Source organism: Haliotis rubra, unplaced genomic scaffold (genome assembly GCF_003918875.1).
Source record: "Haliotis rubra isolate DU_JTF1 unplaced genomic scaffold, ASM391887v1 Scf43, whole genome shotgun sequence".
NCBI lineage: Eukaryota > Metazoa > Mollusca > Gastropoda > Lepetellida > Haliotidae > Haliotis > Haliotis rubra.
Window position 1 is genome coordinate 2664048 of NW_025767113.1, and position 13602 is coordinate 2677649.

The 13602-nt window shown below is 47.3% G+C and overlaps 1 protein-coding gene across 1 annotated transcript; it reads right to left on the reverse strand.

The window, feature by feature from the left end:
- Positions 1-9709: 9709 nt before the first annotated feature.
- LOC124288943 (cartilage matrix protein-like) lies at positions 9710-12870 on the reverse strand. The gene is made up of 7 exons (XM_046725533.1): positions 12784-12870; positions 12459-12540; positions 11660-12223; positions 11155-11193; positions 10825-11012; positions 10076-10433; positions 9710-9811 (listed from the first exon to the last, which is right to left on the reverse strand). Exons 1-7 carry the CDS (start codon positions 12814-12816, stop codon positions 9804-9806), a joined length of 1272 nt encoding a protein of 423 aa, XP_046581489.1. The 5' UTR covers positions 12817-12870; the 3' UTR covers positions 9710-9803.
- Between the last annotated feature and the right edge of the window lie 732 nt (positions 12871-13602).

Below are 13602 nucleotides of genomic sequence, written 5' to 3' on the forward strand. Positions count from 1 at the left end.
CAGAGTTTTTTGTGTATATTTGCAGTGTAATTTCCTCCTACAGGCTGTAAACATCAGCCTTTGTGACGCACTGTTCCTGGTATAACAGTTATTGCAAGTAATACCTCAGTTGATTTATGCTCATTTAATGAGGGTATGGCTAGCATGGGCCTCACAGGTGACGGGCAATAGAAGGCTGTACATTCTTCAGTAATGCTACAGTGGGAATCAGGGGGACACAATGGCTGGTGTGGGTGGTGAGTGTAGTGCTAACCATTCACGGCTGTTATCTGATCAGATGGACACAATGGCTGGTGTGGGTGGTGAGTGTAGTACTAACCATTCACGGCTGTTGTCTGATCAGATGGACACAATGGCTGGTGTATCGGGTGGTGAGTGTAGTACTAACCATTCACGGCTGTTGTCTGATCAGATGGACACAATGGCTGGTGTGGGTGGTGAGTGTAGTACTAACCATTCACGGCTGTTGTCTGATCAGATGGACACAATGGCTGGTGTGGGTGGTGAGTGTAGTACTAACCATTCACGGCTGTTGTCTGATCAGATGGACACAATGGCTGGTGTGGGTGGTGAGTGGACCTGACTTTAATATATAATGACGACCGACGAGACCTTCCGGACCGACGAGAACCTTCCTTTTATCGACGAGGAGACTCCTTATCGACGAGAGACCTTCCTTTATCGACGAGACCTTCCGACGACGATCCCGACGGTATCACTTCTTACTTCCCGACGAGACGATCCTGACATTATCCATCCTGACCAGAGACCTCCTTAATTTCCACCTTCCACTATAAGCACCATCCTAATCCTCCCACCTTTACTCCCACTATACCCTCCTAATTTCCACTTCCCTTTACCTCTCCCACCTTCATATAATTCCTCCCTTTTACTCTCCACTCGAGTACACCCTTCCCCACTTCCCACTTTACTAACGAGATCCTTCCCTTTACCGGCTTCACTCATAATCTCCAATCCCATAACTCCTCCCCACCAACCATATTGCCCCTTTACCTTCGAATAATCTCCCTTTATTCTCCCACCACCCATCCTCCTACCTTTCCTTTAATTTCCACTTCATAATTCCATCTCCCACTTTACATCCTTTACCTTTCACTTCCTATTTTACCAATTCCTTCCCTTGTTTCCTAATTTGACCTTTCCATTTAACGAATCCTCTTTATTTCACTTTGCCTTCTAATTTTAATTTGAGATCCTTCCTTCCACGACAGACTCCTTCCTTAATTTGCCACTTCATCCTCTTCCTTCCTTTACTTCTATTTTACCTTGAGATGCATCTTCCCTACTTCCATCCCCGGACCCCACGAGATCCTTCCTTACCGACCTTTGGCGACCTTCCCTTTATTCTCCGTACTTTATCCTCCCTTCACCACCTGGCGGCATCTCCTTGCCCCTCCTGCACCATACACCTCTCCCCGGACCTCCCACCTATAATTCTCCACTATACCCTCCTCGTCTCCCCACTCACCGACCTCCCTCCATCTTTACATCCTCCCTTTAATTCCCAATTCACTTCACCCTAATTCCACCATCCTCCCCAATCTACCCCCTTTAATTCTCTACTCCATATATCCTCCCTACCACCACCTTTGCCACCCTCCCCAATTCTCCCCTGTTCATTAACCCTCCCTTCCTGCACTTTGCATCCTCCCTAATTCCACTCCTCCCTTAATTCCACCTTGCATCCTCCCATCTCCCACCCCTCCCTAATCTCCTACCTGCATCCTCCCATCTTCCACTCCCTATCCTCCTTTACACCCTCCCCATCTCCACTTTATCCTCCTTTAATTCTCCACTCCATAATTTCCATCTACATCCCCCCACTGACCCTCCCTGCACTCCCTTTACCTCCCATCTTCCCTTTACCTTTGCTACTTTATCCCCTTAATCGACCTTAATTCTCCATCTGGCACCTCCCTTCCCTCCCATCTTTACTCTCCACGACCTTCCTAACTCTCCGACTTATGACCTTCCCTTTCCACGAGATCCCTCGACCTATCCCTTTACTTCTCCACCTTATTAACCTCCCTTAATTTCCCATCTTATGACCTCCCTTTAATTTCCACCTTCCCTTTACCTTCCTAATCCCTCCTTTACGCGACGATATCCTTCCCAGCTTCATACATCCTTCCTTTACTTCTCCAACTTTAACATTATGATCCTTCCCTTATTAATCCACTTATCGCATCCTTCCCTTAATTTCGACGAGAGATCCGACTTCCATACTTCCTACTGGGGACCTCCCCTTTGTAATTTACTTAACTTTTCCTTCCTTTAATTTAACCAGACTATATCCTTTACACCTCCCTCCATAAGATCCTTCCAATTCCATCACCCGCGACCTTTACTTTACTTCCATCTTTACATTTTATCCCCGGACGCCCACTTCACCTTCCCTTAATATCCGACCTTTAACACCCCTTTAATTTATCCCCTTTAATTTCCACGGGGACCCTCCTTAATTTACATCCTCCCTTTACCTCCCACATCCCTCATTTCAATTTCCTCCCACTTTGATCCTCCACTTCCACCATGTAACCCTCCCTTTACTTTACTTCACCTGCCATCCTCCCCTAATTCTCCCACCTTTCTACACCCTACTCCACCTGCATCCTCCCACCTCCCACCCTCCCTACCTCCCACCTGCCATCCTCCCCATTCTCCCACCCCATACACCCTCCCCTGCATTCTGCACCTGGCATCCTCCCCCACTCCTCCCCACCTTTTTACACCCTCCCTACTCTCCACCTATCTTCCTGGGGACACCACGAGATCTTCCTTTATTCCGGACGATATGACCTTTTATTTCCGATTTTATCCTTCCGATTTTACTTTATAGACCTTCCTCGACCGACGATGATCCTTTTCCTGATTTCTCCGGACGAGAGACTTCATTCCGACGACGAGATCCTTTCCCGGACGACGAGACCTTCCCGGATTCTCGCGACGATGAGATCCTTCCCGGACCGCATTTTACTTGAGACCTTCCCCGGACCTTTGACCTTCCTGACTTCCGGACGAGGATCCCGGATTTCCACGAGGACTCCTCCCTGACGAGATCCTTCCCGGACGAGACCTCCTCCTTTACCTTTAATTTATGATCCCTGACTTTATCTTTGAGGCAGGACCTTCCCGGACGACATTATGATCCTCCCTTTTCTCCGCCGACCTGAGACCTTCCCCTTTAATTTTATCCTTCCCTTCCACCATAAGATCCTCCCGGACACTTTATCCTTCCCCTTCCATCTTTAATCCTCCTCCCATTTCACATATCCTCCCTACTTCCAATCCTCCTCCCACCTTCGACCCTCCCCATTCTCCACCTTACATCCTCCCCACCCCACCTCCTCCCCTTTAATTCTCCGGTTTATCCTCCTTATCACTTCACCTGGCGACCTTCCCGGACGAGACCTCCCTTAATTCCCGCGACGATCCCGGATTTAACACCTATGCGGTGGACTCCCTTTATTCTCGACGAGAGATCCTTTCCCGGACGATGACCTTCCTGACTTCCCGATGATCCTTTTATCGACGAGGACCTACTTTATCACTTTATAAGATCTCTTTCCTGATTTCCATCGAGGATATCTTTCCATCGACGGCGAGAGAGATCCTTCCTGATTTCCCGACGAGGAGACCTTTCCGGATCGACGAGAGATCTGACGACGAGAGAGAGACTTCTTTTATTTTCCGACGAGAGATCCTTCCCTGATTTCCGACCTTTATGACCTTCCTTTATCGACTTTATCCTTTCCTGACGATTAATTTTATGACCTTCCTGATTTCCTTCCGGACGAGACTTTCCTTTTGGTTTCCGGATGATCCTCTTCCTGATTTCCTTCATTTGAGGTGGACTCTTTCCTGACGACGAGAGATCCTTCCTTTATTTTCCGGACGAGACTTCCCGGATGACGAGAGATCTTTCCGACGACGAGGGACCTCTATTTCCAGCGAGATCTTCCGACGACGATGAGGATTTTCCCGACCGAACGATCTTTCCTTGACCTGGACGAGACTCTTTCTGACGAGACGAGACTTTTACTTCGACGAGATCTCTTCCTGATGATGACGAGGAGATCTTTGCACGGATGATGACGAGAGATCTTCTGATGACGAGATCTCTTCCCTCCGACGAGACTCTTCGACGAGGACGAGACTTCGACGAGAGAGATCCTTTCCTTTATTTTCCCAGATCCTTCTGACGACATCTCGACGAACGAGATCCTTTCCTGACCTTCCGACGATGAGACTTCCATCCTTTCCCCGACGACGAGATCCTCCTGACCGGACGATAAGACTTAACCTTCCACCATACATGAGACCCTCCCGACTTCCACTCTATCCTCCTGACGAGACCTGACCTCACCCGAGATCCTTCCCGACTTCCGGACGATGAGATACATAGACCACGTGATACATCCTCCCTTTATTTTCCCTATCGACATTGAGAGATCTTCCCGGATTCCGGACGAGATCCTTCCCACCGACGATGAGATCCTTCTTATCTCGACATATTATCTCTTCCTTTATCGAACATCGACGATGATCTTCCTTTACCGACGAGATCCTTCCTGATTCCTCCGGACGAGACCTTCCTACTTTTCCGCGACGAGATCTCTTCCCCCTGATTTCCGGACGACTCTCTTCCTCCATCCTTTCCACTTCCTTTATTTCTAATTTATCCTTCCTGACTCTCCGGACTATAGGATTCCTTCATTTTCCCCATCTCTCTCCTGACATTTTATCGATAATTTATTTAATTTATATCTTTCCCTTACATTTTAATTTTCCTTTCCCTTTCCTGACGACGATAAGACTCTCGGGATGACGAGAGATCTTTCCATTTCTTCCTCTGAGACTCTTTATTTCTCTTACTCTTTCCTGACTCCTGGATTTTATCTCTTTCTCTGACGGACGAGGGACTTTTCTTATTTTCTCTTCTCTACGCGAGATCTTTCATTTTCCGGACGAGATATGAGAGATCTTTTATTTTCATTTATGCGGTGACTTTTCTTTATTTTCCCCTCCTTATTTCTCGACGAGAGATTTTCCGGATGAATCTTATATCTTCCTGGACATCGGACTCTGGACGAATATCGAGACTCCTTCTAATTTCCACGAGATCCTTTAATTTACCACCTCATGATCCTTCCCGACGTACTTCACACCTTCCATACCTCTTAATCTCCAACCATACCTTATACTCCTCCCGGACCATACACCCTTGTAATTCTCCACCTTACATCCTCCCTACCTACTCCACCATCCTCCTTCCACATCCTCCCTTAATTCTCCCACCCACCTTTATCCTCCCCTGTAATTCTCCTTAACCTTATAAGACCCTCTTAATTTATCCTCCCCTACCTTAACCCTACCTCACATCATCCTCCCTTAATTCCACCATGCTCCCTACCTACTCACCTCATACACCCTGTTTATCCTCACTTTTCACATCCTCCCTACCTCTCCCCACCATACACCCTCCCCACTTCCACCATACATCCTCCCCACCTCCCACCATACACCCCTCCCTATACTCCTCCCACCTCATATAATTCCCCTCCCTAATCCTCCCCACTCTCCATACACCCTCCCTAACCTCCACCATATATCCTCCCTTACCTACCCACCATACACTCCCTTACCACCATACCCTCCTCCCACCATCCCACCCTCCCTACTCCACCTCATCCTCTCCCTTTAATACCACCATACACCCTCCTCCCTCCCTCCCACATAAACACCCTGATCCTTTACCTCCTCACCATATTATCCTCCCTATCCTCCCTTACCATACCTCCCTCCCCACTACCACCACCCGCATCCTCCCTACTTCTCCACCATACATCCTCCTACCTCCCCACCATACACCCTCCCCACCTCTAACCATACATCCCTCCTACTTTATGCACCCTCCCTACTCCTCCTCCCAACCATACACTCCTCCCTACCTCCCACCTATACCTCCCCACTCCCACCATACATCCTCCCTACTCCACCCACCATATACCCTCCCCCTACTCCTCCCACCATACATCCTCCCCTACCTACTCTCCACCTTTACACCCTCCCCTACCCCACCATACATCCTCCCCATACTCTCCTCCACTATACACCCTCCCTACCTCCCACTCATACACTCCCTCCCCTACCCTAGACCCACCATACACCCTCCACTACTCTCCCATACCTTATCCACCATCCTCTCCCTACCTACCTGCACCTATACATCCTCCCCCTCCCCACCTACCTCCACCATGCATCCTCCCTACACCTCCCACCATACACCCTCCCTACTCCTCCACCATACATCCTCCCCACCTCCACCCACCCTCCCCTCCACCCCCTCCAATTACCTACACCCATCATTCCCCACCTCCCACCATACTCCTCCCTACCTCCCACCATACACCCTCCCTACCCTCACCTATGCCCCACCTCCATACTCCCACCTCCCACCTCCCTACCTCCCACCCATACACCCTCCCCTACCTCCCACCATATCCATCCCCCTCCTCCCTACCTGCCACTCACCCTCCACCATTATACCCTCCCTACCTCCCACCTCTACACCCTCCCTCCACTACCCTCCCCACCTCCACCACATCCTCCCTAATTACCTCCCACCATACACCCTCCCCTACCTCCACCATACATCCTCCCTACCTACCTCACCATACACCCTCCCCTACCTCCACCACCATACATCCCTCCCTAATTCTCCACCATACACCCTCCCTACCTCCCCACCATACACCTCCCTACCTCCCACCATACACCTCCTCCCTACCTCACCACCATACATCCTCCCCACCTCCCACCTCATACATCCTCCCCTCCCCCTACATCCTCCCACTTATACATCCTCCCTTTACATCTCCCCACCATATACATCCTCCCTACCTCCCACCATACCCACCTCCCTACCTCCATCACCATACACCCTCCCTACCTCCACCATACATCCCCTGTACCTACTCCACCATACATCCTCCCTAACACCTTTGTTATACATCCCTCCCTTTACCTCCCACCTTCACATCCTCCCTAACTCCCCACTATGCACCTCCTTCTTAATACTCTCCCACCTCCTTACCTTACATCCTCCTTTACCTACTTCTCCTCATACATCCTCCTCCCTACCTCCCACCCTACCCTACTCTCCCCTCCTACACCCTCCCTATTCTCCCATACATACCCCTCCCTACCTCCCCACCATACATCCTCCCTATTCTCCCACCATCCTCCCTACCTCCCACCATACATCCTCCCTACTCTCCCACCTACATCCTCCCTACTCCTCACCCCCACCATATACATCCTCCCTACCTCCACCATGCACCCTCCCCTACCTCTCACCACCCATACATCCCCTCCCTACTCTCCACCATATATATACCCTCCCCACTACCTCCAACCATACATCCTCCCTACTCCCACCATACACCTCCCCCTAACTCCCCACCATACACACCCTCCCTACCTCCACCATACACCCTCCCTACCTCCCCACCATACACCCTCCCTACTCTCCACCATACACCCTCCTACCTCCACAACATACACCTCTCCTACCTCCACCATACATCCTCCCTACCTCACCACCATACACCCTCCCTACCTCACACCATACACCCTCCCTACCTCCCACCTCATACACCCTCCCTACCTCCTACCACATACATCCTCCCCTAACTCCCCACCATGCATCCTCCCTACATCCACTTTTACCTCCCTCCCTACATCCCCACCATACACCCTCCTACCTACCCACCATACACCCTCCCTACCTCCCACCATAACACCCTCCCTACCTCCACCATACACCCTCCCTACCTCCCTCCATACATCCTCCCTACCTACCACCATACACCCTCCCTACCTCCCACATACTCCCTCCCTACTTCCCACCATACATCCTCCCCATACCTCCCCACCATACATCCTCCTCTACCTCCCTACACCATACATCCTCCCCACCCACCACCATACACCCTCCCTACCTCCCACCATACACCCTCCCTCCCTACCTACCACCCATACACTCTCCCTTACCTCCACCATACATCCTCCCTACCTCCCACCATACATCCTCCCTACCTCCTACCATATATCCTCCCTACCTACCACCATACATCCTCCCTACCTACCACCATACACCCTCCCTACCTCCACAATACATCCTCCCTTCTTCCCACCATACACCCTCCATACCTCCACCATACATCCTCCCTACCTACCACCATACACCCTCCCTACCTCCACAATACATCCTCCCTTCTTCCCACCATACACCCTCCATACCTCCACCATACATCCTCTCTACCTCCCACCATACATCCTCCCTACCTACCACCATACACCCTCCCTACCTCCCACCATACACCCTCCCTACCTCCCACCATACATCCTCCCTACCTCCTACCATACATCCTCCCTACCTACCACCATACATCCTCCCTATCTACCACCATACATCCTCCCTACCTACCACCATCATTCCCCCCTCAACAAATAGTTTTGGCCATGTATCATCAAAGGGAATCTGGCAATGTTATTCGATTAAAAAGGATTAATCTCACCTTTCTCTGCCGATCAAGTTATTATAGCGTTTGAAGCGCTCCTACAATACCAATAAGATCGATCTTGTCAGTGTGTGGGAAGGAATGGGAAGTACTCGAGGCGATACATCATATTGTAATTTAGTGAACGTAACTGAAAGTACTCGAGGAAAAAAGATCAATATGGGTTTACATCAGGAACACATTTGTTACATATCGAAATCTAGTCACACGAAGGCAACGTTGTCGCCTGCAGATCAGACATGTCTCACCCCTAGGATTTGTATGCGCCATTGTGATCACCAGAACTATACGGTGCTACAGAGTAGTCTCCCTTGTGTAAGCATGCTGCCCCTTCCCTGCCATCACCGACTGGCCCGATACCATTACATCACTGCGTCAGTGCAGTGGTATTGTCATTAGGAAACACGGGCTTTGTTTGACAAACAAGGCATAAAACATAAGTCAATATAATTCAAATTTATTTTCAAAATACTATTGTCATGCACACTATACATGAACATTGACTCAGGGAGCTACACTTCAAGGACTACACTTCAACGACGGCCATGGACATTTCGTTACTGTCAGTGGGGAGTGTCGATCACGACTAATGGCACTGAAGCGTACATATTCCTTGAAAATAAAATGTCCCTGAGTGTAAGGAGACATCTTTCATATATCTGTATTCAACCATAAACAATCACAAGAGACGAGTATTAGATGTAAACATTTCTTCACAATCTGGATTGGACAAGAGTCAATAACAACCGCACTGTAAAAATTAAACATCACTTGAGTATAAATATATTCAGTATTACATCCAGTACCTGTTTTGTACACTTATGATATATAATATAGAGTCAGTTCTTAGGTCCAAGTGTCGGCCAGCAGCACCAAGGACCGTAGGCAGAGTTGTGGTAATATATGTTAACCTCATACAATGTTTGTGATATCTGTTTAACGCCGTACCAAACAATAGTCCAGCTTATACGACGGATGTTGATAAATATGCGAGTCTGTGCCAGGACCAGCCTGAAAGCTCTGTTCCATTTATCTCCTGTTACGACAAGTATGTGTTACTGAAGACCAATTCTAACCATGATATCCACAGGTAACCGTGAATTAATTGTTAGATAGTGCTGCGGTGGAACACTCGAGTTTGATGTAATGCAGGGGCCATGATGGATGAGATAACCAGCTTCACCAGATAACTATTCTTTAGTAGTCTGGAAAGAGGAAACGAATAATTGTTAAAGCTAGAAAATATCAATGTGAACGTTTTTAGCACGTCGATTGCGGCATAAAAAACCTTTGACAGGGTGAACAAAGGCGAAGGGACAACGTTATACAAAAGCTAACATCTATCACAATAACAGCTTCAACTGTTAGTCCTGCCACCACTACAACATCTACAACTTCTACTACGACATAGACATTGACATAGACATATTCATAAGGATAACTCTTATATCAAAAGTATACATCAGTACCTGCACAAAGAACGTCGATAAGTTGCAGATTAGTCTCGCGTAGGACGTCATAGTCGGGAATCGGGAACACGTGATCTGGAGATGACGCCATGGCCTCCACTTTCGCTATATCAACTTCCTCACCAATGGCCACCACGAAGATCTCGATGTTTTTATTCTTGGACTCCTCTATCTCGTGGAACACACCCTTCGGAATCTCCAGCTTATCATCCACAAACACAACAGCCATGCGCCTCGCCATTTCTCGTGCACCATGTTCCAGGGTGAAGCTGTGACGGTGCATCTTCCGAAGGACTTGACTCAGATCCGGGTAGTCACGGTTTCGGAGATCTTTGGCAAACTCATCTTTGTCTGAGTGCTGGAAACATAAGACGTATGCTTTGTAAATACATCAGTTATCGGGAACAGAGGCAAGTAATAACAGACATTAATACAGATATCCCCCTGAACGTGTCCACCTATCACAATTCCCCTACGAAGCTCAACGCACATGATCCTTTGAGGGGTTCCGGGTTAGAATTGGTTCCCAACCACATTGGAGGCGATTTACCGGATCGGGCAGTCAGACTTAGTGACTTTGTTAATAGGTTTTTAATGTACTAAGATTCCGTGGGTTGGTGTTCACTACATCGATAAGTGAATTTTAGTCCCAGATTTATTCACAGGCCATCCTGATACAGCTGAAATACTGCTACAGGCAGCGTTACCAAACAAGCACGCACACACACATACCTGAATAGGCCACTCACCTCTCCAAGCTCTATATCTCCATCGTGACAGTTCCTGGAAACAACACCGGCCCTCATGACGCCATCCGCAAAGTTGAACTCATCCACGACGGTTCCGATGAACTCCTGTAATTTGCTCGTCTTAGTTGATCCCATAGCAGCAGAGTCGAACACGAACATGACATCGGCCAAGGTGTCGCTGTGGCAAGCTGGAAATGTAACATGTAATGGTACTGTTATGAGCAGTAAGTTTCAGTGTTGTCGGTAGTGTGTGTATGGTGGCGGTATGCAACTCTGTTCTGGTTCAAACCGTATGGCTATGTTGTTATTGTCATGAGGACTAGTTCATACCTGACTGATCTCCCTGCATGATGGCCTCCGCCATGATGTCTGAAACAGAAATTCGCATTGACAATGAAGAGGAAAAAATAGATGTTTCTTCTTTAAACTAAATAGTGTGAGAAATGTTCAGAAAATTCAGTTTTAGTGTTCTATTATTCGTTGTATGGATTAGATGATGACCAGGGGCAGATAACCCAGAGGTCCTCGATTCCTTCCATTGGATCAGTGTGAGAAGCCAACTGCTTGGTGTACCCCCTGTCGTGATATTACTGGAATACTGATAGTAGTTCACTGATATCATAAAGGTATTGATTGCCTGATTGGTGTACTGTGACTTACTGCAGGAGGAGATTCCGCCTGTCTATATTAATATTGTACTCACAGGCAAGCATGTTTCCATGTACACAATACACAGATCATTCATCCCAATACCTCTCCTCCTCCCTTCTACAGTTCTATTTAAAAAAAGTTAATTTGAAAGTTAACCAAAATATCGTTTTTTCAAAGGTCTCACCTTCACATGCACCCAAGGCAAAGTTTTCCTTTATATTTTCCAAAGCATCATAGCTCGCCACTTCATACACGTAAGTCTCTGACGGTTCGCTGCCGATGAGGGTCAACTCCTTGGGATCAAAGTTTTTACCAATACCAACAGCAAAGACGTTGATGCCTTCCATCTTGGTCTTCATAGCCTCTGTCTCAGTCTGACCAGGGTAACGTGACCTTCCATCAGTCAGAACTACGGCGATCTTGTCTACGCCGTCACGGACGATCCCTGGAGCAAAGGCCTTCTCGCGCATGTATCTGATGGCTGTTCCGGTGAGTGTGTTTCCGCCCATGTAGGGTATCTCGAGAATGGCTTTTTTGAGCTGTTCTTTGTCCTCATATGTATCCAGACCGAACTGTGGGTAGTAGAGTGAGGAAAAGGTGGCAACACCGACCCGTGTGTTGTTGGGGCCAATGTCGAACAGGTCGACGACGTCAGAGACGAAATCCAGTTGAGTTCTGAAATCGGGTTGCCATATGCTGGATGAAGTGTCCAAGAGAAAGAAGAGCTCAGCTGGTTTCCCTCCGCAACCTGGAATGTCAGAATCAACATGAGCAAAACGCTTGCAAGGAATAATATTCAACAGCAAAGTTTCTGAAACGATATATATTAATGAATAAACTGTACGTGAATGAAAATGAAATTATTAGCAATGAAGACTAAGAAGTCTAATAGATTGCTTTGTCATATACTGCAATGTTTCGGTGATTTATTCATATATTTGAAGGTTAACATATGTTTTATTTGAATTCCATTCATAATTTACCTGGTCCGAAGTGCTGTTGAAGTTGGTCGTTGTGATATTTCCCAGGGTGTGCAGGCTTACTGGACACGCGGCCAACGAAAGCCTGTTCAACATCATTACACAACCATTAAACCTCCACACACAGAACATATTATATTGGTTTAACATTTAGAAGTAATTAAAATGCCACAAAGACAATGAATGATGCAAACTGATTCTTTTCCACAGTAAAATATTCCTATACGGTTCGAATGCATTTCAGTTGTTTAAAGAAATGAAATTACCATTAAGTAGAAGAAAGTGTAATATGATAGTTTGAGTAGAATTAACTGGTTTATTTACTCACCAAGCAGGCAAAGATGAAACACTTAGGTAGCATAGCTGCAGATGTGATTTGTATAACTGATGCAGATAAGCTGATCTTGCAGGTTCTCCGACTGTTATCCACGGTGTGTTTAGTTTTGTATTTATACGGTGTAGCAGACAAGGCGGAGGATGCGCCCAACATACTTACTACGTCATCAGTAGGGTAAGTCTCGCTGGTCTAACGTAGATGATGTACGCACGCAGGCTGTCAATGGGGACGTGTGAGCGTTGGGCGGAAGGGGAGAGGGCATGGGGGTTATAGGTTAGATATATGTAGAAGGTGGCACAGAATATACTCCATTAACTTCTTAACTTAAGATCTGCACATTCCAACCTCGACCGGAACCGTGGAATGTCGTAGATGTGATGGGATTATCTGTATGACTAAATTATCGTGGAAAGGTGGCAACAAAACGATATGACATATCAGAAACTGGCTCTGATTAACTGCGTTGGAAACTACACACGCTGCGCAGTGGCGTTGTGAACTGCAAATATAACTAATATGTAAGAATGGCTGATTGTATGTTGAAATTGAGATCTAAGCATTTGCACTCAAATCACTTTGTTTTCATTAAATGTGTCGCCCTCATCGATTGCATTTACAATAGTTAAAATCTCACTGACATTTGCAATTCATTTTGTAATGATTTTCATATTTTCATGAAAATGTCCTATTTCTCCGTTCTGGCGACCAGTAAATATCAATGTAGATACGACTTTTGGTTGCGTAAAATGGATAACCACATGTAATCCATGTGCTCTCTTTGTAGTGTTACATGTCTCCTTCCCAGCTGTA